Source organism: Ciconia boyciana, chromosome 7 (assembly GCF_034638445.1).
Source record: "Ciconia boyciana chromosome 7, ASM3463844v1, whole genome shotgun sequence".
In the NCBI taxonomy this organism is placed as follows: domain Eukaryota; kingdom Metazoa; phylum Chordata; class Aves; order Ciconiiformes; family Ciconiidae; genus Ciconia; species Ciconia boyciana.
The window spans coordinates 3,922,365-3,945,578 of record NC_132940.1 but is presented as its reverse complement, the minus strand read 5'-3'; the positions used below and the strand labels follow the sequence as shown (position 1 = coordinate 3,945,578).

At 44.7% G+C, this 23,214-nt stretch overlaps 1 protein-coding gene across 9 annotated transcripts in view; it reads left to right on the top strand.

Moving 5' to 3' along the window:
- The window catches only part of NFIA (nuclear factor I A), a 256,184-nt gene extending 233,493 nt beyond the window's left edge, over positions 1-22,691 (top strand). For all 9 annotated transcript variants that reach the window (XM_072866534.1, XM_072866537.1, XM_072866539.1 and 6 more), the window contains one exon: positions 15,515-22,691. In XM_072866534.1, the coding sequence (XP_072722635.1) occupies positions 15,515-15,532 (18 nt within the window). In that variant the 3' untranslated portion in view covers positions 15,533-22,691. The remainder of the gene's footprint in view (positions 1-15,514) is intronic.
- The last annotated feature ends 523 nt before the right edge of the window (positions 22,692-23,214 follow it).

Here is a 23,214-nt window from a genome sequence, read left to right as displayed (position 1 = left end):
AGGTGACCAGAAGTCAGGGTCACTCCCCAACTCCCATTCCCTCACGGTCTGTTCAGCTCCGTGCACAAAGCCCGTTTAATTGAGCTTTCGCGCAGAGGGGCAGTACGAAATTTCGCTCTCAGATCAGTTCTTAAAAAGCAGCAGAGAACAGTATACCTCAAGAAGAAAGCACATATCACACTATAAAGGTAAAGGTTCGTAGAAAACTTCCCGGTACCATCATGTGGCCTTATCTTCAAAGTGGGCTGGAGCCAAATCAGTCCAGAAATGCCTGGGTTAGTCCTCAGCAGGGGGGATCCTTTTTCCTGTGCTTTTTCTTCCTCCTCCTTGCAGGCTCTGGTGAGCAGTTCAGACTTTTTTTTTTTTTTGGAAACTGCCACTAAGCATCCTATTTCCAATAGATACAGCATACAATTATTTACAATGGACATAGATGAATTTCCCAAACTAAGCAATTAAACTTATTGCATTTTCCCCCCTCCTTACAATAAACAGGAAGCCTGTGCGTAAGGCACCCTTTCTGTGGGTTTTATGGCCATTACTTATGCTCCACAGTAGGGGAGAAGAGAGAGAAGAAGTAAGTGTGGGCCTGGTGGGAAGAGTTGGCAAATGCAGAAATATGATGAATGAGCTGGAGAGATTTAATTTCTTACTAAATTCTCTACAAGCTGTGTAACCTTTCTTTAGCTAAACAATTACTCTAAAAGGCAATGATTTTCTGCGTTTTCATTGAAAAGTCTTCATAATAACAATGGCCTATGTTCTCCTTCTTGAAGAACTTCTGCCAAAAAACAGCTTTCTTTTTTCCATTCAGCAGGAAACTTTCTTTTATTTTTATTTTTTCAATCTCATATTCCCCGCTAACATGGATTTACAAGGCCTACCACTTACTGCATGGGGCTGGGAAGAAGCTTGCCCTCAGGCCAAATCATTTTGGTCTGTCTCCTTTATAGGGATTCTTGCATCTTCCTCCCAAGAGGAGCGCAGCCACTGTCAGAGACAGAATACCAGACCCAAGTGACCGTTTAATCTGACAAAACATGACAGTTCCTATGTTCTCAGGTACAGAGCACTTGGAAGGGGATGCTCAGATTTGTTTTTCGGTGGGCTAGCGGCAGGTCTTGCTGCTGTTGTGGTGGGCGCAGTCGAGACAGGGAGCAGGTACCGACTTTTGTGTGGTGGGGGAGAGAGTCACCAGGTCTTTAAATTCATTGGCCACGCTGCCGACATGATTAAATCAGAGTGGGTGCTGATCCGTGCTGAACCACAGGGTCCTGTGACCAACGGGAGCATTGTAAGGACTTCGGATATTGTAAGGACTTTGGAGATGCAGCATGGGCCCTTTCGTCCTGCAGAGCTGCACATTTGCTCAGATACACCCATGCGTACGTATACAGAGACACACAAATCAAACAAGCAAGTATAAGGCAAGATTATAGTTATGTGCCTCATACTGCTTTTACTTGACTTGGCCGATTTCCTGGCCACCCCACGGCTGCCCCCGGCCTCCATTGCAGATAACGCTGTATTGGATTAGTCTGCCTCACTGCTGCATCAGGTCCCAGATCGATTTATTGACTCTGTCAGAGTGGCTAGTACAGTACTTGTTACAAGAGCAGAATAGAAAGCAAGAATGTGTCCACATAAAAATGACGTTTTGTTCGTTCTTTCCTCCTTTGTCCTATAGATCTTTATGTGTTTACACAGTGGAGAGCACTTTACTTAAGTTAATCAGCTCCTTCTACATTATTAATTGCAACAGTTAGGGTGCTACATGGCGGCAAACGTATTATTGAAAACATTGATCTCACGCTCACGGTGCGGACCTGAGTAGGTTTTGTATTCCTTCCCTTCTTCTGCAACTGCTTTAGGGCACTATCAAATCACATTTCCCTGACTGACAATACGCCATCAATACCATCGATTTTGGGGGGGCAGAGAGATGCACATGGGAAAGAAAGGAGTGCACAGAGGTTCAGCGTATTCTGTAGGCTTGGAAAGGGGTTGTTGGAAGTTGGTAATCACAATAATTACGTGCCTGGCCTGATTTCTCTATTTTGTAAAGAGTAATACTTTAAGAGCTGAAGTTTCCTAAGTGTTGAAGATTTGCAGAGACAGCATGATGAGACCTTTTAAAATGCGTGTAGAATGTATACCCTTACAAAAAGACATCCTGACTTTTTACAAGGGTTTTGGAAGTGCCTTTGAAAGACATTTCATGAAAGTTCAGCTTTCGCAGCTGATACTTGTATGAGCTCCATAAATTCCACACAGCCTGACAAACTCCAGTAGGTGTCACATGTGACCTGGATGGAAAAGGTCAGCAGCTGGATTTACGGCTTTTGCATTTACTGGAACATTAAGATTTTTGCCAACTGCCATATATACTTTTTAACAATTCTGCAATCAAAGGATTAGGACCACAATCTACAATGAAGGTCAAAAATTAAAGGCCACGGTCCCTACATCCTTCCCAGTGGATAGGCATTAAGCTACCTCAGTTCTAAGAATCACCTTTGCTTAATGGCCTTAACACGGAGGTCAAGGAATAAATAAGCTTCAGAGGTGAACACCTTGCAAAGTAGGCTATCTTGCTCTGAAATTAATACTCAATTCCATAAGACGGGACCAAAAGATGAGAAGCCATTTCTTAACGGAGAAGGCCTCTCCAGTTTGCAGCGGATTTCATGTTCCCAAGACACTGAGCATCACCTCCCCTCGTGCTGGACTCTCCTAGACAAATGTAACAGCATGCAGGGGAAGGACTGGGGCTTCAAAAGAAACACAGCAAAATGACCGCAATTTTGTTAAAACCTGTTTATATTTTAAATTTAACAAAGGTGGCTGTTCTTAGTAAGGATTACTAACAACATGCCAAGTTGTAGCTTTCAACCTGGTTTTAGTTCAGAACAACAAAAGGTATCGTCTTGTTTTAGGCACTTGTTTTTACAGTATATTCTACTTGAACAGAGGAAGAACAGGAAAAATATAATCCAAAACCAGGATACTTTTAAAAATAAAAAGATCTAATATTGATAAATCAAGAGGCTAAACGGGAACATATCTTGTAGGCTTGGCTATGTAGCCTTTAGTTACTTTGGTTATTAATATTCAATTCTGAAAACAGTACTGACACTATAATCATAATATTTTCAGGCATATTCACTTGCATGACCCAACTCTTACATCATCTATACAAATACTAGTTATTACACATGAAGAGATGCAGCTAAATACATTTCAGAAGCCAATGAAATGTAATTTTAATTATGAGATATGAGTAACAAAAATCACTGCCAATAAAATGCAGCCACCTTTGAGGCTGAACACAATAATTTCTGCATTGCTTGGAGCAGCTTTATACAATTTTAGGTATCCTTTTGTGCTTTTGCTATAACTACATCTTTTTAAATATGACAACAGAAAAGGTATCTTTTTTTTAAAACAGGGGATAAAGTTAGATATGAAATTTGCATGCCGGGTTGGGTTTTTTCGTCCTTGCATGTGCTACACAATGAGATTTAAGGTTTTGCAGGAACACTGCTACACATAATGTTCCTTTTTTGGCTCTTCTCTTGGGGTTGTTTTTCTTTTGAAGGACTTTCTTGTAGTCTTTTGGGTTAAAGATTGTATCTGTGAATCTATGCTATTGGACCCGACTGTACATTCACTGAAGTCGATGAGAGCAGGAGATGGAAGATTTGTTATTGGCAGGAGTTTGTTTCAGAAATACAGTAATATTTTTGTTTAATGATGTTTGTTTTAGCTTATTTTAGCTTAACTTTGCTTATAGCTATGCACAGTAGAATAAATCTAGTCTTTTTCAAGTAAGATAAAGGTTAAAATTCACACTTTCTTTATGGGGAGGGCTTGCAGTGCAGTCATCATGTATCTCTAGAGTTTTTATTTTGCGGCTTACAGGTCTTATCTCCTAGTGACTCCAAAGCAGTCTTCCTTGATGTAGAGATGGGTTTAGCTTTGGGGTTTTCCCAATTTACTGGTCTTGCAGGCTAAAGCTGAAAGTGTAGGCCAGGCTATGTTCCGTCAGGTTCATTCTCAGCAAGGGAGGCCGCACAGGCTCTGTATAAACTCGTCGTCTTCCTAACAGGAGTAACAAGGGCAGAATTTGTCCCAGTAATGGTGACTGCTTTATCAGTCCCGTTGATGTTGCGTGCGTCAAAACAGAGTTCAGATTCCTCTCCTGGAGGCTTTTCAGGAGTACGACAAGTAAAAGTAGTAACATTTAGAAAAAAGGGGAAAAAAAAAAGATGAGGGGAGAGCTGTAATTCTCCGTACAATGGAGCAGCTTACTTACCGAGCACAAAGAGCCACTTCTATACAGTCTATTTTCAGAGAAAAGCCTCACATTCAGTGGCTCATAAAAGCGAAGAGGCACCTTTTGATTTTAAGTTCAAGGTTTACATTAGTAATTTTGTCTGTTTTCTCTGTTAGTATTAATTAAATTGAGATAGTTTAATTAGTATTTCTAAATTTGATCATTAGTAGTAATTCATTCTGCCTGCCATACTGCACAAATAGGATGAAGCAGAAATAACGAAATTGTTTAATTTCATCTCATTTAATGACTTTACACTCCACCAGGACTTTCATTGGCATCTCACAGTATGTGTGAAAATCACTCCACACTAGGCCAAGACCCAGCTCCCTTTAGCCAACCATGTCTAATTCCTCCCTCCCATCCGAAGGCAGACCATGGGCTGTGGAGGCTTTTCCCGTTTCTCCACCGGCGAGCTGGCTACCTGCAAAGGCTGGGGTGGCCGTTCCTCGCCCCGGGCACCCAGCTCCTGTATCATCCCGATGCCGTGGCCCTGACAGAGCGGTACGGGACTCATCGGCCACCACGTCCCCGGCCCGGGGCTCCCCGCGGCGCGACGGCAGAAGTCCCGTCATCGATCCCCGTGGCCGCACGCCCCGGGGGGCCAAGCACTGAGCACAGGCATGGTGCACGGCCTTCCACTTTTCTTAGAGCAGTTTGTTCAGTTTAGCAAGGTACAAAGCATCAGGAAGAACGCAGACATCAAAAGTTCTGGTGTTCAGGAGGGGTTTTTTGTTCAGCTCAATGCCCTCATGGCTTTCTTTTTCTAAAGGGAGATTTGGGGAGGGGGGTTCACTGCCGAATTGATTCATTATTCCTCCAGCTCACTGTCTACTTCAATTTTAAGGTCAATGTGGCAAGAACACCGGAGTTGCCTCCGTGCCCCCATTCCTGCCCGTGTTAATTTGGAGACCGTTCTCGATCCCCTTGCCCAGTACACCTAGGACTTGCCAAAACCCCGACTCCTCTTCCCTTTCTGCGATCTCCAAACCCCAACCTTTCTCTGCCCACTTCTGAAAACATGCTGTTGTCTCAGCCCCCTCGTCCCGGAGTCCCCAGCTCCCCTGCAGTCCCTCTGTCCGTCTGCACCTGCCCGGCGCCAGCCCCGCTGTTCCCGCTGCCCACAGCCCAGTTCCTCGCCCACCCGTTCCCCCTAATTTTTGCCCTGCGTTTATCGGGCTGCGCACGCTGCCGTTGCTCCCTTGGCAGAACCGTGGGGCTGCTCATCTGACATCCAGGGCGGGCAGAGACCGCTGGAGGCTTTGGGGGGGATATTGGAGGGAGCGCTCGCTCTCCCCTCCACCTCAAGTTCTCATCTCCCCTCGCTCTCCTCTGGCGCCGTGGACTCTAAAGTACTCCCGGGGCAGTCAAGAAAAGCAGCTGAAAACTACCTTTTGTACCCCCAACGCCGCAGAGCACAGAGCCAGAGCCTCTGCAGCAACTTGCCGGCAGAGCAGCCCATCCCGCTGGGACCCCTCGGCCCCGCTGGGACCCCTCGGCCCCGCGGGCCCCTCACGTAGCTCCAGTCGCTCCGTTGCTCCCCGCCGGCGCGGGACGGGGAAGGAGAGTCCCGGGGGCAAACCCCCCTGCGTGTGTGTCTGTGCGTGCGTGCGTGTGTGTGCTCAGGCTGTCTCGCTGCAAACGGAGCTTGGGAGGCCCGGACTGGGGGTTGATTTTCTTTGGATGACTTTCCCTGATTGTCTAAAGCAATAAAAGTAAAGAAACTTTGGGGGAAACGGTGGTTGCGGGGAGATTATTTTTGCAGTCCTGGTGCAGGCAAAACTCCTGAGGCTTCAGGGGAGTTTCGCTCGCCTGAGGACCGCAGGAACTGGCTTAAATTGAATAAAACTGTAAGTACAGTATAGGGGACTGGGTAACAAGGAGTTCTGCACAAGCAACAAAACTGGAGAGCACAATGAAGAATAGAGCGGGTTACGCTGCGGTGAAAGTATGTACTGGTTGTTATAACACCGTGCCTCTAGAATAAATTATGTCCCTTTAAAAAGTAATACTTTAACTGTGGAGCTATATAGAGACAATTAAGACGATATTGTTCTCCTCATTTCCCTCCCCCCCGCCTTCCTCCCTCTCTCTGCAGTAGCTCTGTGGAAACTTTTAATGCTGCAGCTTGAAACTTGGGCCTCTGGGTCTAAAATGCCTGAGAAAGCACTGCGGGCTCTAACTGTAAAACATTCCTTCGGCGGGCCCTGGAAACAGGGCGCGCTGGCGCAGGCGAAGTTCAGAGGGATCACATGTAAATGAGGGCTGGCTGCAGACTCCCGAGGAGCGTTTTATTTCGCTTAAACCTGAACTTGAACTTGCAAACGCGCTGCCGGAGCCCGGGACGGGCACACCGCGGCCGCGAGGGGCTGGGAGCCGGGGCTGCCGCCGGCCCCGGGCACCCACCATCGGGGCTGGGGGTCCCCGTGCACCCACCGGCTTTGGGCCGTGTCCAGGGGCGCAGGGAGGCGGAGGGCAACGCGGGCGCTGTGGCTTCGGGAGCGGGTTCCCGAAGGGCTCGCTTTTTTCCTAGCAAAATGCTGGAAAGTCCCGTCGCAGCAGTCTGTGTGCCATCCCAGTTTCCACGGGAGTTCCCGGCGTGAAGTTATAAGCGGATGCGAGTCCCGATGCACACTTTATTTCATAAAAGGAAAGAAATAAGTGAGATTTAGCATAAGAAATATTAAAGTGTGGCGCACCCTAGCAAATTTAACTGTGCTTCCAGCAGAGCAAAATACAGGGCTGTCTAAAAAGCGAGGCATAAAGGGCAGAATTTAAAAACCCCTTCGCAGCATATTTACTTTTAAATCGCAATAGGAGATGTAAACCGTGAGGCGGGTTCTCAAGTCGTCTTTTCGCTTCTTTGATAAAACGCGTACTGCTATTTTCTCTTCCCTTGCAAAAGGCGATGTACGCACCCGGGGAGCAAGCGAGGTGCCGACGGCGGTGAGTGTCACCCAGGTGTGGGGGCAGAGGTGGCTGCTGGCCGGGCCGCAGGCGTGGGGCAGCCGCCTCCCCCCCAGCTGCATTTGGCTGGTGGGTCATATTTTGGTCATTTCTGATTACTCCTGAACAATTTTGGCTGTGTTTATAGCAAAACTTTGAAAGGATGAATGGGCGAAAAAAATTCTTTTTGGCAGTGACTCAGGAAATATCTACAAAGATGTCCTTTCTGGAGCAAGATATTATTTCAGGGTTTGTGTTAGGATCATTTTTATTCTGTGACAGCACATAAAGAGAGCGGGACAGAGCAATGAGGTCTGGCATAGCTAAAATCCCTTCTCTGTGTGTGAGGTTATATAGTTTATCAATGCAGAAACCACCACGGGCTTTGAAAAGTAAACAGCTGGCTTGGGTCTGTGTGCTGCGCTTCGGAGTTGTCTGCTGGATTTAAATGGCTAGCCGGCGATTTTTGGAGTGGGGCAAATATATATAGTTTTTCTTTTAAACATGTCAAAGGGGTTTTGCAGCCATTTGTTTTCTTAGTTCCTCTGTTTTCCTTTCTGTTTCATTTTGGTTTATTTTGCTTTTACAAACGTCTTCACTGCCACCAGCAAGTCTACAAATAAATAATAAAAGAAAAAGTTTCTAACCCAGTCAGAAAACCTTATGGCAGCAACAAATATCAGAGAAAGCCATCGTCTCTCTCAAAGATTTCATCTCACCATCCACTTAATCCGCTTGCTGTACCTCAGATCTCAAGTAACTTTCATACTGTGGGCTCACTTTAATGGATAGAATCTATTTTTCATGAAAAAAGCAGGAAATAAGCTGTCTTTCGTACAAAGATTTACAAAATGTAATCATTGTTGAAATATTCTCTTTGAACTGCCTTGTCCGCAGGGGTGTCTGGCTCCCAATACCCCCGTTTCTTTAGAACACCCTTACAAGTTCTTCTGGTAGATCAGGTACACTGGTGGTTCTGGTCTTTGATGTCTTGAATGAATGAAAGAAAAGCATAATAAAAGAGAGCTGTTGATCAAGCATAAAATACTCTTTAAGCTGACAGAATGGCAGAGTTAACACATTCTAAGCTGCTTTTAGGTTTTTCCTTTTTTCCTCACATTTTCCTGTGCTTTGTGTACAGTGGGGGTTTTTATTTTTTGAAAAGTCTCTGATCTATGTAGTATGCCGTCCTCTAACAAAAACCAAAATGGGATTGTTTCTCTCTCTTTCTCCCTTTCTTTTTTCTCTCTCTTTCACTCCACTATCTTTTTTTTTTTTAAAACAGCAAGGGTTACGGTTTAGCGTTACTGCAGTTAGCTTTCAGCGCACGACACAAAGTTTAGAAGTTATTTTGCAGATTTCAAAGTCAATTTACTAACAAATAAATGGACTTCTTTGCTTGACTCTTCAGAAAAGTGGAGTAAAACTGTAACTCGCAAAAAGTTCCCGAAGTAAAAGGAAGACCCTCTGTCTAAAAGCAAAATTGTAAACCGCAAGACGGACATAAAAATGACCTCATTGTGAGAGAACTTTCTTTTAGAGTCAGAGAAAAGGGAAAGTTTTCTTCCTGTAGATCTAATTTAGATCTTAAGTTCCCATACATTATTTATACATCATATTCAAAGTGCCAGGCTACTCCGCTTGCTGGATTACATTTCAAACATTTGCCATTGATAAGTCTTTGCTGTATTATATTCAGGCTAAATGCGAATATGTCATAGCGCAGTCAATCTTTAATCCGCTGAGCTTCAGGTTCGGGCGGCAGGGGGTCCAGCGCTCAGAGCATTGCTTTATACTTAAGAAACATCTGGGGCCAGCTGGGACGCTTTACTGGAACATTCAGATGTCTGGAACAACAGCAGGAGTTACTGTATGAGTGTGTTTTCATAGGTTTGGGAGGGTTTGGGGTGACTTAGTTAAAAACACTAGCTGTTCCCAACTTGAGGTTTGAACCCAAGCAGAAATCTTGCCTGAAGTGAGTTTGTTGGTCCCAGGAGAGAAGTGGTTTGGACTACTATACATTTTTAATAGTCAGCAGGCAGAAGTCCATATTACAAAATTATTGCATGTAATTTAATGCAGTTTGCCACAACTGGCGTTCTCGCAAAAGCTATTGGATGCAGAGCTACTGTACACATCGCCTGGAGACTGGTGTCCCTCCCGGGACAGGTTTTATCTTCCTCGAGACAGTATAAATATGCTCGTAGTGGGGCATGCGACTCTCCTGGGTGTGGATGTTGGACAACCAGAAGATTCACTCACTGTTTTATGTCCCTTTGGGGATGACCAACATGCTACTTACATCCCTTTTGGTATTTCATTTTGGAAAATATAATTACTAAATAATTAATCCCAGCTCCAAGAAAAGAACTTCCATAGGCACAAAGGTGACCTTGTCTTTAATATTCACCTTTCGGTTTACGTGGTAGGATCAAATTTCATGCCTGGAGAAACTCTGGAGAAACCAATAGAGAAGTGGGACCAATTCAGACGTGGGGTAAGCCAAAGGCAGTCGCTTTATCTGCAGGAGCCCGCCAGCCAGTGGCACCAGAAGCGGAATTGCCACTGCCTTCGCTCACCCTGGCAGCCCTTCCGAAATTGCATCAAAGCGCCCGTTTTGGCCCCTTGCTTTCAAACGACCCACCGTGGGGAAGAGCCTTCCTGGGACCTCTCACAAGGTGATGTCTCAAGGACCAGTTCGCTGCCTACCTGTTTACATTCTCGTTTTATCTTTGCAACCAGAAGGGCTCGTTACCCCGATTCATCTTCCCAGGGTTAATGTTTTTGATTGCCTTGAAGTTCTTGAGATGACTGAAACGTCATCCCCAAACAAAACAACCGAACGGATGTGCCGTGATGAATCCTCGCAGGTGCCCGACGGTCGTGGCTCAGGTTCAGCTCGGCTGCTCAAACGGCCTCTTTGCCGGCGAGCTCTAAAGCTGCAAGTTTTTTTTATTTAGGCTCTTATCAAAGGTGGATTTTCCCGCCCGGGCCCGTGCCGCGATAGCTTCCTGCAAGCGCAGCCGTGCCCGGGGCAGCAACCGCCGCAGCACCGCCGCAGCCGGCTTTGAAGTCCCGATGGCACCGACCCGTCCCGCCGCCAGGCAGCCGAACCGGGCTGAAACCTGAAGAAAATGGCTGGCACAGACCAGGTCTTAGCCCGAAGTGGATGAGGTGAAGCAAAAACTCCTATGTGTGGAGTTTGTCAGCGTTTCAAACGTGTGAATGTCCTTAAATAACCTACATCGCCCGGAGAAATAAGCCAACTGTCACACCCAGTTCTGGATTCCACATTAACAACCTCCTTCCGCAGCGTTAAACTTTGCCCTTGAGGACTTTTGTTTAACTTTTTAATTCGAAAAACAGATAGGGCTGCTTTACAACCCTCACTTTTTGTACGAACTGAAAGGTCTCATTGTTAGGGCGGGAGATGTGCAGGTAGAAGTAAATTTAACAAGTTTGCGTTTGATTGTCTTTCTGGTCGAAAGCACGTGAGCGGTGCTCACGGTTAGGCTTGGGAGCCGGTGGTACAACACGTCGCGCAGGAAGGCTGGTTTAGGAAGATTTTAATAAACAATGGGCCTGTTTCTGGGCTCCCGACGCAGGCAGAAACTGCTACCGGAGTCAATGAGGCACTTTCAGCTTTTTTCCTTTTAAATATCCTGAATCGCGGAGTGCTTCCTTGCTGTTCTTCCCATACAAAGGGCCCGATTGTCAGAAGTCGCTTGAGGATTTGTGTGTCTCTGCTATCTCCAGAAGAGCATAAGAAACAAATAGACTTGCGCTATCAAAGAAACGTAATTGCCATTTCAGACTTCCTGTTTAGGATTCAGTCAAGTAGATATTGTTTATGGTTCATAAAACCTTACTACTGTGAGGATTCTCAGATACTGGCAGTGCAGAGTTTCAACTTTCATGGTGCTGTAAATTAGGGGAAAAAAAAAAGTGTGATAATACTCCTCCGAGAACAGTAAAATAGAGCTCTGCAATGGTTAAATGGAATTTTATAAGCACATTCGGTGTGGAACTGTTTTGCATTACATGAGTTGAATACCTTAGAGATGACACACATCTGCAGGCACTTTATTAAATCCTTAGTCAGCACTTTTCAACCTGATGAGATTACTTCTTCATTTGACTGGAGAAAGGGAAGCGAAGATCTCGTACCGGACTGCAGAATTCTTTCTGATGTTTCACCTTGAGCGCCGAGGAAGGACAGTGAGATGCTCGGCAGGACAATACAGACCCGTAGTGGCACCGACAACTGTGTGGCAGTAATTCTACTGAGTAGGACCTTTAGCTCCGGCGGATTCATTTAGCTCTAAACTCGCTGGGAGAATAGTACTGCGAAGTAAATAGAGGGGAAATAAAATACTGGCTCTTTTATGAAAACGCGCGGAGATAATATCATCCTGACCGTATTGTCATAGTGGACATGATTTAAATGGAGATTTTAAATTAAGAAAGGCAATACGCCGTTCTCCGTCTGGGTGCAGTCGGATAGGTTACAGAATGTGAAGGGGTAAAATGGGTAAGGTGGGTAGACGTGAGAGCACAGCCTGCACCACGTTGAGCAGCGCTCTGAAAGAAGGCAAAAAATACTTCAGCCATCCGAACGTAGGGATCCGGCCTTCTTTTTTCCCCCCTCTAAGCCCCCTCGTCGTGCAAAAAAACTGGACAGATCCCAACTATCGGGGCTCCGAACGCATAATACGCTTCCCAGACGTTTTCATTTGATGCGCGGAGGTCTCCTCTCCCCTCGCGGAGAAGTTTCACAGGTGCTTCAGAAGGACAATGGTGCTCTTCAGACCTAATCCGGGAAGACTTAGCCGTGTATAGGAGGCTTGAGGGGGATATGAGATCTTAATATTAAAATGATTAGTAGAAAAGGAGGATCATTCTGTGTGTGCGTTTCAGCTGTAAGACGCTCTAAATTAAAACGGTATCCTGAGAGCGGTGCTGGTGGGATCTGATGGGTAAATGCGCTCTCTGTCTCGCTGTTCTGCTGCCTCAGCCCATAAAACATCTCATCCGAGTGGGGTTGCAGGAACAGGCGGAGCGGGATGCAGCTGTTTGCGAGGTGCTCGGAGTTCGGATCCCGTAAAAGCAGCTTTTCAGCGAAGGCGATCCGGAGCCCCTGCACGGAAGTTTAAAAAAATAGCCGTGCGGTTTGGGTCGATCCCGTAAGGGTTAATTAAGTTTTTCATTGGTATTAAGGCCGAGCAGTGTCTGCAGGAGTCATATTGACACCCTAGTGCATGGTAACTCTACTCCTTTATTGACATGTTGCTAGTCAGGAGCACAATAGCACTCTGTGTCTGCAAATCATTGCTAAAATCATCTCAAGGAAAAAAAAAGTTTGAAAGCCCAACGCTAGACAAAGGCCCCAGAGCTGCACTGCGCCGCTAAAAACTCCGGAGTCAGCAACTTCTATTGATTAAAAACTAACCTTTAAAGTAACTCGCAGAGTGTGTGGTTAGCATTTAAATTTAAACATGTCATGAGTTGATTTGTGTTACTGAATACCAACTCAGAAGGAGTTACATTCACATCAGATTTTTTTTTTCTAATTCCCTTAAGCAGCTAAAGTATTTCATGAAATGTCAATAGGGCAGGGGAGAAAAAAAAGGTGTTTTGGAGGGAGGGGACTCGCGCCCAGCCTCGCTGTTTCTTTTCCCATGCAAATAGTCACCCCAAAAAGAAAAGTGTGGGGAGCGACACACAATAATTAGCCCTTTGTCTAACTTTCCCAAGTGCCGGAGAAAGACAGATTAATTAAATATACAACAGTGTTGGTTTTTGGAGTGGGGGTCTCTCTTGCTGTGGAGGTCATAAATTAGGCAGAATAAATACTTCAATGTGTTTGCAGCGGGGCTGCTACGTCAGAGCGGCTGGCGGGCGGTGGGAGGGCGCAGCGCGGCTCTTGCTAATGATAGTCACGTCTGGGGCTGTCTGGTTGCCCCTAGCAACGAGACATGATGTAACACCAGGATGAACTTGAACTTGGGGGACTTGAAAAGGGAACAATAGACCAGAGCAATCAATAAAGCCTATTTCAGTGAAGGATTACAGAGCCGCTCTGGGGTAACCTTGTCTGCAAGGCGCAGGCTGAATAGCAAGATGCGTGAAGGAGCGCGGTGCCGTGGGGGACGGACCGACGGACGGAGGGACGGACGGAGGGACGGAGGGACGGACGGAGGGACGGGCGGGCGGCGGCGCGCATCCCCTGCCGGCCGGGCGGAGGGGAGCCCGGCCCCGGCCCCGGCCCCGGCCCCGGCCCCGGCCCCGGCCCCGGGGGAGCGCGGCCCGGGCCTCCTCCGTGAGCAGCCCCACCTCAGCGACCGCTGCTTGCTCGCTTGGGGCTTTTTTTTTTTCCTGCTTCTTTTTTTTTTTCCCCAAAAACCAAAAAATCTGCTTCTGAAGTGGAAGAGGAGCGGCGAGGCCAGAGCAGCTCCCGCGCCGTCCCCGGCCGGTGGTCCATGTGGCCAGGCCAGCGGCGATGGGAGCCAACTGGCCATCTGCGATATAGATTGGAACCATCGGCTCTGAATTGTTAACCCCTCTACTCCCTGCGGGGGACTTCCACAGTTCCCCCTCCCCGGCCAAAGACTGCCACGCTCCCATGACAAGCGTAAGGGACGACCCTGCAAACTTCCAGAAAGTTTGCAGCCCGCGGTGGTCAGAGGTGCCTCCGGCACGGCCCGCGCTCGGCCTCCCTACGCCCGCCTAAAATCAGTAGGGCCCTGCAATCAGGGAGGGGAACGGGACTTGGCACCGCTTCACAACTCCTGCCAGAACTTCTCTCTGTTTATGAACTTTACATATGAGAACTATTTCGTTTAATTGCAGCCTGCGTAAGTCTAAATATAAAATCTGTAGGCAATAGATGGAGCTGATACGGGACCGGTGTGTTTGTATTCAGAAGGGTGAGCGGAGGAAGAGTTAGTTAATGAGGTGTATTGGAAGCAGGACAACTTCTCCGATCGTGCTATTTATTTTACCGGTTCCTACCTCCATGGCAAGACCACATAATCTCCAAGTCCCACATGAAACTTGCCTCAGAGTCTTCTGTAAATGTTCATAAATCCTCCCCGGGTTGATTATGCTATCAATCACGTCAGACGCTGAAAAGGAGCGGAGGAAAAAGTTGGTAAAACTTGTCGTCAGTTTATACACGCACACGTATGCACCTCATATATTACGGGAGCCAAAGTAAAAACGTGGGGTATCAGCAACAGCTCTTTAATACCTGAATCTTTCTTGTTGTATTACTTTACTTCTGGCTAAATAGTTGCCGCTTGTTGGTGTATTCCCACAGCAATATGTCATTGCCAAGTAGCATCCCCCTGCGCGTACAATCCCAGGGCCTAACACTGCTCTTATTCATCCCGGGTTCAGGTTGGTCTGACCTCGCCGGGGCCGAGTCGGGTCTCCCCGGTGCGGTGGCACTGCCCCGACTCCAGCAGAGCCCCCTCCAGCTTTCCGACGGTGTTTAGGAGCGAAAGTGCTTTCTCTGCTCCGGGCATCTGCGCGGTTGGGTTAAGGACGGTATTGTTGCGGAGCTGAAATCCCAGGGAATTCCCTCCCTTTGGGGGGGAGGAAGGGAAAAAAAAAAAGATTTTCCCAAAGAAAAGCTATTAGTTGAGGTCCGCGTTTTGTTTTGAAACACAAGTATGGCCAGAGATATGGGACGTTTTCGCTGATCCACTTTCCCCCAGCTTTGCTTTATCCTGGCTTTTCTCTAGCGATCCACGTTTCTCCTAAGAAAACAGCCCTGTTGTTGAATTTCTGTGCATCTGTTCCAGCGAGACAGTTGAAGCAGGGCAGTATAAAGCAACAGATGCTTATGCTGGCACATGCCTAAATACCCAAGAAAACCCCGACTGCAGGGTGATAAATGGCACAGAGAGGCGAATGTGTATCGCCTTTTCAGGGGATTAGACAAAAGTGAACTGGAGGGATCTTCAAGCCATAATCTATTAAAAAGATTGATAACTTGTAACGTGACATGACCCCCGCGTTCATCTGTAGCTATGTCCAGCGACTGTCGGCGGAAAAAAAAAATATATTGATTTGTACAGTATTTTTAATTAAGCTTTGTAATTAGGTCGATTCGTCATGGTCTCAATTAGCCCCCCTCTTGGCGGAGGAGGCTGGCGGCGATGCCCGGGGCCCTTCGGGAAGCAGCGAAAGCGGGCGGCGGGGCTGACGCTTCTCCTCTCTCTTTTGCAGTCCTGGTACCTGGGATAAAAGTCTCCGCTTCCCACCACCCACCGGACAGACCACCAGACCCCTTCCCACCTCTGTAACACGGAAGCAGCAGCAACGCAGCGCAGCGACTTCACATCGGCGGAAGGGGAGGCGAGCAGACACCGACAGCAAACTAGTACATGGAAATGGCAAACGTTATGGTTGAATGGCAAAGGCCGTAACTTTTTCGAGATTTTATTTTTTTTTTTTTTTTTTTTTAGACAACTTAGGACTGTTGTAATTTCTCATATGGTGCTGGAAATGGTTGGGCTTCATAACTTCTGAAGTGTTTCATTGGTAGTGTAAGCGTTAGGTGACACTGAGTAGAACTAGCCTCTGCTGCTGCTTACCAACTCGCTGTTGTAACACACTTTCCATATGGAGCCTAACTGTTTTACAGTATCCTCATCGATTTTTTCCCATACAGGTGTGAGACTTCTTGAGAAATCATGAAACACACTTAAACTATAACTTTTGTAGTAGCTGAATTCTGCAATATATAACTTACCGGACAGACATAGAGCATGTTTTTCTGTAACATATCGGAAAAAAAATTGCAGGTTTTTTTTTTGTTGGGGTTTTTTTTTTTTTTTTACAGTCGGCACTTAGATACGTAACATGAACCATAAGAGCATTGTCAACAATTTTTTTCCACTCAATTGCAGAGCGATTTAAAACATCGAACTACTACTATTCACTAAAAAAAAAAAAAGAAAAAAAAGAAAAAAAGTTTGAAATGCTGCACTTACATTTAAAAAAAAACATTTTTCAACAATTTTCAACAATTACACAAAAATTCACGCAGAAATGGGGAAGTTGGTCTGTTTTGACAGAAACTGACAGGAATCAATCAAAACAATCGAATTTTGAATTGAGTAAAGTGCAATTTCATTGGATAGCTAAATATCTTTGTAAGATAGAGATTGTTGAAAATTCTATTTTTGTTTTCCAAGTCCTTCCACCCCAGGACTCTAAATTATTGGGGTAAAAAACAGCCTTGCAAGAAAAAGGGGAGCTATTTTTGCTTTTTATGTTTTTTATTGTTGAACTTGTATCCCTTTAAAACTGAAGGAAAATTAAAAAAAAAAAAAACAAATCTAATGGTGCTTTTACCACAATATGTTAACTACATTAAATGCTAATTAATCATTTTCTGTTATCAAAGCACATAACTAAAATGAAATCATAATATCTGTTAATTTTATAAGCTAAAAGTCACTATAATGGATTATGCCAATTCTGACAAATTTTACGTGTTTCCGGCAATATAGGGTTTATCAGTTCTCAAACACCTTGGGAATAAGAGAGAACGGTCCAGAAAGTAAAACACCTTCGTGTCCCTGAACTGGTACATTTTCTGGACTGCGAAGAAAACAATACAGAAACGAATGATGCTGATCTTACAACTTATGCCAGTTCAAAGCAAGGGCACTTGCTGAAGAAGAAAAAAAGAAAAAAAAAAAAAACACAAAAAAAGTTTGGACCCCAAACGTCCTGTATCTTATGTACAAAAAAAAGGAAAAAAAAAGAAAAAAAAAAGAGTGCAAGTGATTTTTTCTATCAGACAGCGGAGCACCCCTTTGCTTCACATGCAACTTTAAGAAGGTTTCCTATACTATACATATATATACGTTCTGGTTGGCAAGTCCAGCTAATCAGAGAAAGTCTCTGCATGTTCTAGTGTTAGTAACTAATTTTTATATAGTTAATGTAGGGTAAAGTAGAGTGCATTAAGACACAATATTGTAATCCCTATTCCAGGCACTTGCCTTTAAACTATGTTTGTTCGACCCTTCAGAAGGGTTTCTACTACTGTCCTATACAATCAAGTAACTGAAATTCTTGGGAAGACACTTTGCTCCTCATCTTTTCCCTGAAACAATGTTTTGTTTTGTTTTCTTAATTTGCACGAAACAAAAAAAAAAAATTCCATATCAATGTGCCTTGCCCTGGATAGCGATTATTTGTGGAATTGTTGCACATGTTCCTATATTGAAAGGGATTTTTCCCTAGTCAAGCATTTGGAGACACTTTTTGTAAATGTGACTTTTATGTCAGCCATTGTCAGTTTCAACATCTAGAATTAAATAGGATGTTAGTTGTTCCGCAGATAGGAGTAGTGTTTATTGTCCTGTATGGTCAGTGGCAGTGCTATTCTGAGATCTGTAGATGCTAGATTATCAGTATTTTTGGATGTTGCTGCATTTTACATTTTATTTGGAGTCTTCCTTTTTGTTTTGTTTTCTCCCAGATATATGAAAATATGCAATACCTGCTTATATCATGTAGAAAAGCTTAGCAATTATTAATTTTTCTTTTATTTTTTTTTTATTTGACCAAAGTTGGTGCTGCACTTGACGCAGTGTGTTTTAGGTGTTTGTCTTTGTACTTTGTGATTTTGAATGCACATGCAGGAAGGGCTCTTCTTAGAGAAGCAGTCAAACTGTGAAGCACTAAGCTGAACCCTGCTTCAAGCAATTTTTGTTTTACAACTGTTCCTTTCACAAGCAAGCCTTAAAAAAAAAAACTTCCTTTTTCTTCAGATCCCACACCCATTTTTATTAGCAGACTGCAATCAATCCACATTCAATAAAAGTATATAATGCCCATTTTTATATGCACGTTTTTAAACTTCCAAGTTCTGAAAATTGTTTACTGGTTATTCTCTATTTAAGGAAAAAATAAAATGTTTTGGATTTTCATATGTGTCTGATAAGTGGTTGAGTAGTCATTTTGCTCTATTGTATTGTGTGATTGTTAGTATATGGTATCACATCCTCTAGCCAGCATCCTTTGCCTTCCCTATAGCACTTAGCTGGGCATTACTTTATTAAGACATATGTGCACTAAAAAAAAAAATAGCAGCTTTCAGTGCTTCACAGTGAAGGGAAAAAAGCCTAGACAAACATTTTGTCAGAACCTTGCTATGAGACAAGGTATTACCAGTAAATTGGTTGTATATACAATAAAATTGCACCCTTTTTTAAACAAAACAAACTAAGCAATAGTTTGGGCAGTTAGTTGTTTTTAGTGAGCATGTTGTAGTCATGGCTGCAAAGAGAGAGAATTAAACTGCCCACTCAGAAGATATGTAATTTGTATGTTGTATAGTTTTATTGATTACACTGATTTATTCTACCCTATTTTATAATGCAGGACTTTTGTAATGTTGTTTAAATGAGGAAAAATTTCTGTCAAATTAGCTTAGTGGAATTTCTGATTGTTCGTTATAAAGGCAGCGTTCATAGAATTGCTTTTTTTTTTTTTTTTTCCTTTGGGAACTGGATTTAAGTTAAAAACTTTCCCGTTTCCTTTTTGTATGTATTTAAATACAGTTATTTTTCTTCTCTCAATGGTATAGCATATTCCTATGCTTGAGAAGTATAGGCTACTGAAGAACCATTGTAAATGGACATTACAGGTATGCTGTATTTTTGAAGGTATTTTGTCATATTAAGTTTGATGACGCTAAAGTTAGGGAACTCTGAGCAGAATTGCGAGAAAAAAAATGTTTTAAAGGCTTTAAAACATTAGGTAGGCGGTCAAGGGTGTTAACCAACAGGGGTTGTAAAGTACTACACACTAAATTAAACGTCCGTTCACCTTCCTCTCACGCAGAAAACACGGCAGTTCCGATCTGTGCAGGTGTAGAGAGCAAGCAGTGTTTTAGTCCAGCGGGTGAAGCCAGGAGCGGGGAGCCGAGCGGGGGGCTCCCGCCCGGGGTGCGCAGGAGCGGGCAGGAGTCGGGCCGCGGCCGCGGGGACGCGGGAGACGGGCTCCGCGCCAGGTTACGGTCCCGCTCCCCTCCCAGTCGCTCCGGTCGTTCTTTGGGAGTCACGCGAACGACTTTTTTCTCCCCGTCTCCTTCTCTCCAGAAACCGTCAGACGCACAAATACTCTGACCTGTATCCACCCCCCACCATCCAAATTTAAAGCCCTAGAAATGGCTTGGCGCGAATTGACTTCTTCTCGAGTTAATTCCTTCCTTTTTGCCTCTTTTTTTTTGAGCGAGGGCACTTGCTTTTATCATGCTGCACACCCCAGCAATGCCATTATTATTTATTCTTCTTCCTTGATAATAAAAACTTTCGGGCTTCGAGTTTAGGCAGCCATGGTACACTTTCTCTCTGTTGCTTGTTCCCCCTCCCCTTAAGGTCGAAGGGGAAAAGAAACACCAAGTTTTCTCAACTCCACAGTATTCAGTCAGCCCACAGGAATATGCAAAATCCCTCTAACATTTTTTTTTTCTTTCTCTAGTTCTCTTTGTTCCGTATATTTGCAGCTTTGTAGTAACAGTGTTATAAAATATTTACTGTACAAAAATACAAAAAAACCCAGATACATAGCCTAAAACAGTTTTTTTTTCCTTGTGGTGAATTTTTTTTTTTAAGAATGTCAGTTAATATTGTACTTTGCATTGTGTCTCTGGAAATATCTTTTTTTTTTTTTTTTTTTTGGTAGAAGGCCTCCATCGAACAAAATTAAAACCATAACCGGCATGACAATGTAAGGAGAGCTTCAATGGCACCTAAACAATAAATAAATAACAAAATAAACCTCATGAGGTCTGTCGGAGGCAGGTCTTGTGAAGTTAACACTGCCTGCTAGGCAGGATTTTCATTAAATCAAGCTTACAATGCCAATTTTGTCTTGAAGTCAATGCATGTATTACTGTTTGACAGTAAACCCAGCTATGCCATCATCAAGTCCAAGGCTGCGCAATAGTCTAATTAGTATCGAGTACATTTTCCTTTTATTTTTTCCAATAAAAAAGCAGTGGGATGAAAATTGCTTTGATATATAGCAGGTAACATTGAAGCTATTCCATAGCACTTAACTGTAGTGAATACTGTGTCACCAATTCTGAAATCAATTTAATGTTTAATGCAAATCCATTACATGGTGCTATTACAGGCTGGCAAAATGATTTACAAAAATGTGACAACTTGGGCTCAATTCACTCTGCTTTCCAACAATGTAAATGCATAGCAGTGTTTATCTGCATGAAAACTATGCACTAATCTATCTGAAAAAAAAAAGAAAAGAATATATCAACTTTGGTATCTACTTTCCGTTTACTTCGATCCTTGCCTTTTCGGTCATTGTTATAATGCCAGCTTTAGGACAGAAAGAATTATAAGAAAACCAGCATAATACCTGATATATTAAAATGTAGTGCCTGTGAAATCTGTATTATATTGCTCTTCTGAAGTAAGATTTTTCTACACCGGTAGCCTTCGCTGTCTGTCAGAACCTTCTGATATAGGTGATGTAAAATAACCGTACAATATTAATGCATGCTATTCCATAATGCTTAGTAGCTGTATGAATATTACTCAAAGTTATGTTAGTCTTTTTTTCTGACTTGGTTCTTGTCAGATAGGTTTAAAGATATTTCACTGAGAACGCAAATTCTGTCTTTTCTTGATTTGGGGTGTTTTCAGTATTTTGGAGGTATACATTTACTTAAATTCAGTATTACTTGTGTTTTGGGTTTTTTTTCTTTTTTTTCTTTTTTTTTCCTTTTCTTTTTTTTTTTTTTTTTTTTTTTTTTTCCCCCCCTAGAGGGCAGGACATGGTGTTTGAGACCAGAAATCCGTGCCTGGTAAGATTTTCGTCTCGAAAAGCTACCCTAAGAATTCAGAGAGCTTGCTCTGAAGAACAGACGCAAAAAGTTCAAATTTAAGGGACAGTCCTTTAAACCCACAAACGAGATTGAGCTCACGTTGCGAGAGATTTCTTAATGGGCAGCGGTTAACCAGGTACCCATGCTTGACCCTTCTTCACACCAGACTTCCTCATATAGAAAGAAAAACCCTTTAAAAAAAAAAAAAAAAGAAAAAAAGAAAAAAAAAACCTCATGTGGTTGTTTAGTTTCATGCACAGTTGCAATATTTTTCTTCAAACAAACTCTGTACAAACTTTGGGCCCGATTCATAAAAGCTCCTTTGCTATTAACACGGGAGGCCGGTGGGCTTTTCTCCTCCAACTTGAGGACGGCTCGCTTGCCCGGCGCGCGCTTCGGCGGGCCCCGCTTTCCTCGGCATGCGCGCCCGCTGGCCTTCCTCTCCCTCCCCTTCCCCTCCCCGCCTCCCTGCCCCACGGGGAGCACGGGTGGATGGGAAGGGGCCGCGGAGGAGGCGAGGCAGCGCAGGACCATGCTCCGACACCCCGAGGCCGGGCTGGCAGGGGAAGAGGGGGAGACAGGGAGGGGACGACCCCGAGCCGCGCTCCGGCCGATGCCAGGGGTTCGTAACACGGCGGTACGAGGCGACTCGATCGCAAAAGAGATCTCGTCCGTACCAGAAAAAGATACGCTAGATCGCTACCTCTGAGCTCTGGAGAAAGCCCTCCTAAAGGCAAACACTTGTACACAATGCGAACTTTTGTACTTCTGTGCTTTTTTTTAGGGAAGACTATTTTCCACTTAATTAATCTTCTATGCTCGAGCATGAACAAAAACAATTGTGTTGGGTGAAATCCCCCCCTTTTAGCTGCATCCACAAATTAATATGAGGGGGAAAAAAAAAAGAAGATGAGTTTCTAGACGGAGCATGGTAGGAAGAGAGTGCCCGGCTCGCATCCGCCGCCGCTGCCTGCTCTTGCTGCCGGCGCCCGGCTGCGACTGCTGCCTTGGGGAAGGGTCCGCGAAATTCTTTCCTTTGGGAATGCAATCAAGGAGAAATCTCCATTTTGGCCGGCCGTGCGGTTTCTCCGCGCGGCCGAGCTCTGACCCAGCCCTGCCCCGCTGCCTGAGACTGGCCCGGCCAAGTCCCTCGGCGTCAATTTGAAATTCGGGGCGCTAAAATTTCCGCCGGCCGTGTGAAAGATCTGCTGCAAAGTCACTTGACACCCGTGTTAATACCATGTCGTGTTCATTTTTTTTATGAGTCAGGCCCCTCGTGCCTCTAGTATACTTGTATTGACTCTCATAGTTACCATTTTAGTTTTACTGTGTTCTGTGAAAAAAAATTGTAATTGGTTGAGAATCACTGTGGGCATCCATTCTTATTCAACTAAGTCTCCGCAGGTTTTTTGAGCTGGTGTGGATTAGTTTAACTCTTGTATTCAACCATTAGTGCTACCACCTTCTCACATTACAATACAATTACTGGAAGCAAGTACTGCATTTCCTATGCAACAAAAAAGGAAAATAAAAAATTGCTAATGCTAACGGGCTGTGTTGTTATTTACTTTCAGCTGGGCACGGGGGGTGGGCGGCTGCAGGGCCGCGGGCATCGCTGCCGGTCGCGGCATCGACCTCTCCGGGTGCACGGCGCTGGGGCCGGCGCCGGCCGCCGACCCGGGCGGGTTTGGGGGTTCCCGGGCGGTAGCTTCGTCCCAAATCACAGGGGTGTTTGGTTAAATCGAGTCCCTGCCGTCACATCGCCCGTACTTTCCCGTGCTGTCGGTGTCCCCTCAACACAAAATCGTTCCTCGCACGATAACGGATTAATCTTCAGCGAACCTCTGCAGATTAAATCACCCAGACTAAAGCCACGCAGCACGTCTAGTAAAGACTGAGGAGATCAATTACTTCTGCAAATGCTACAATATATCTTTAAATGTAGCTAAACTTTTAAAATATTGCCGCGTTTCCAAAGGGCCCCGGTACCAGATGTCGGCACGTTTTGGCCGTCCCTGTTGCAGGTGGCCTTGCAGCCCGGCCGGGCAGAGCTGCC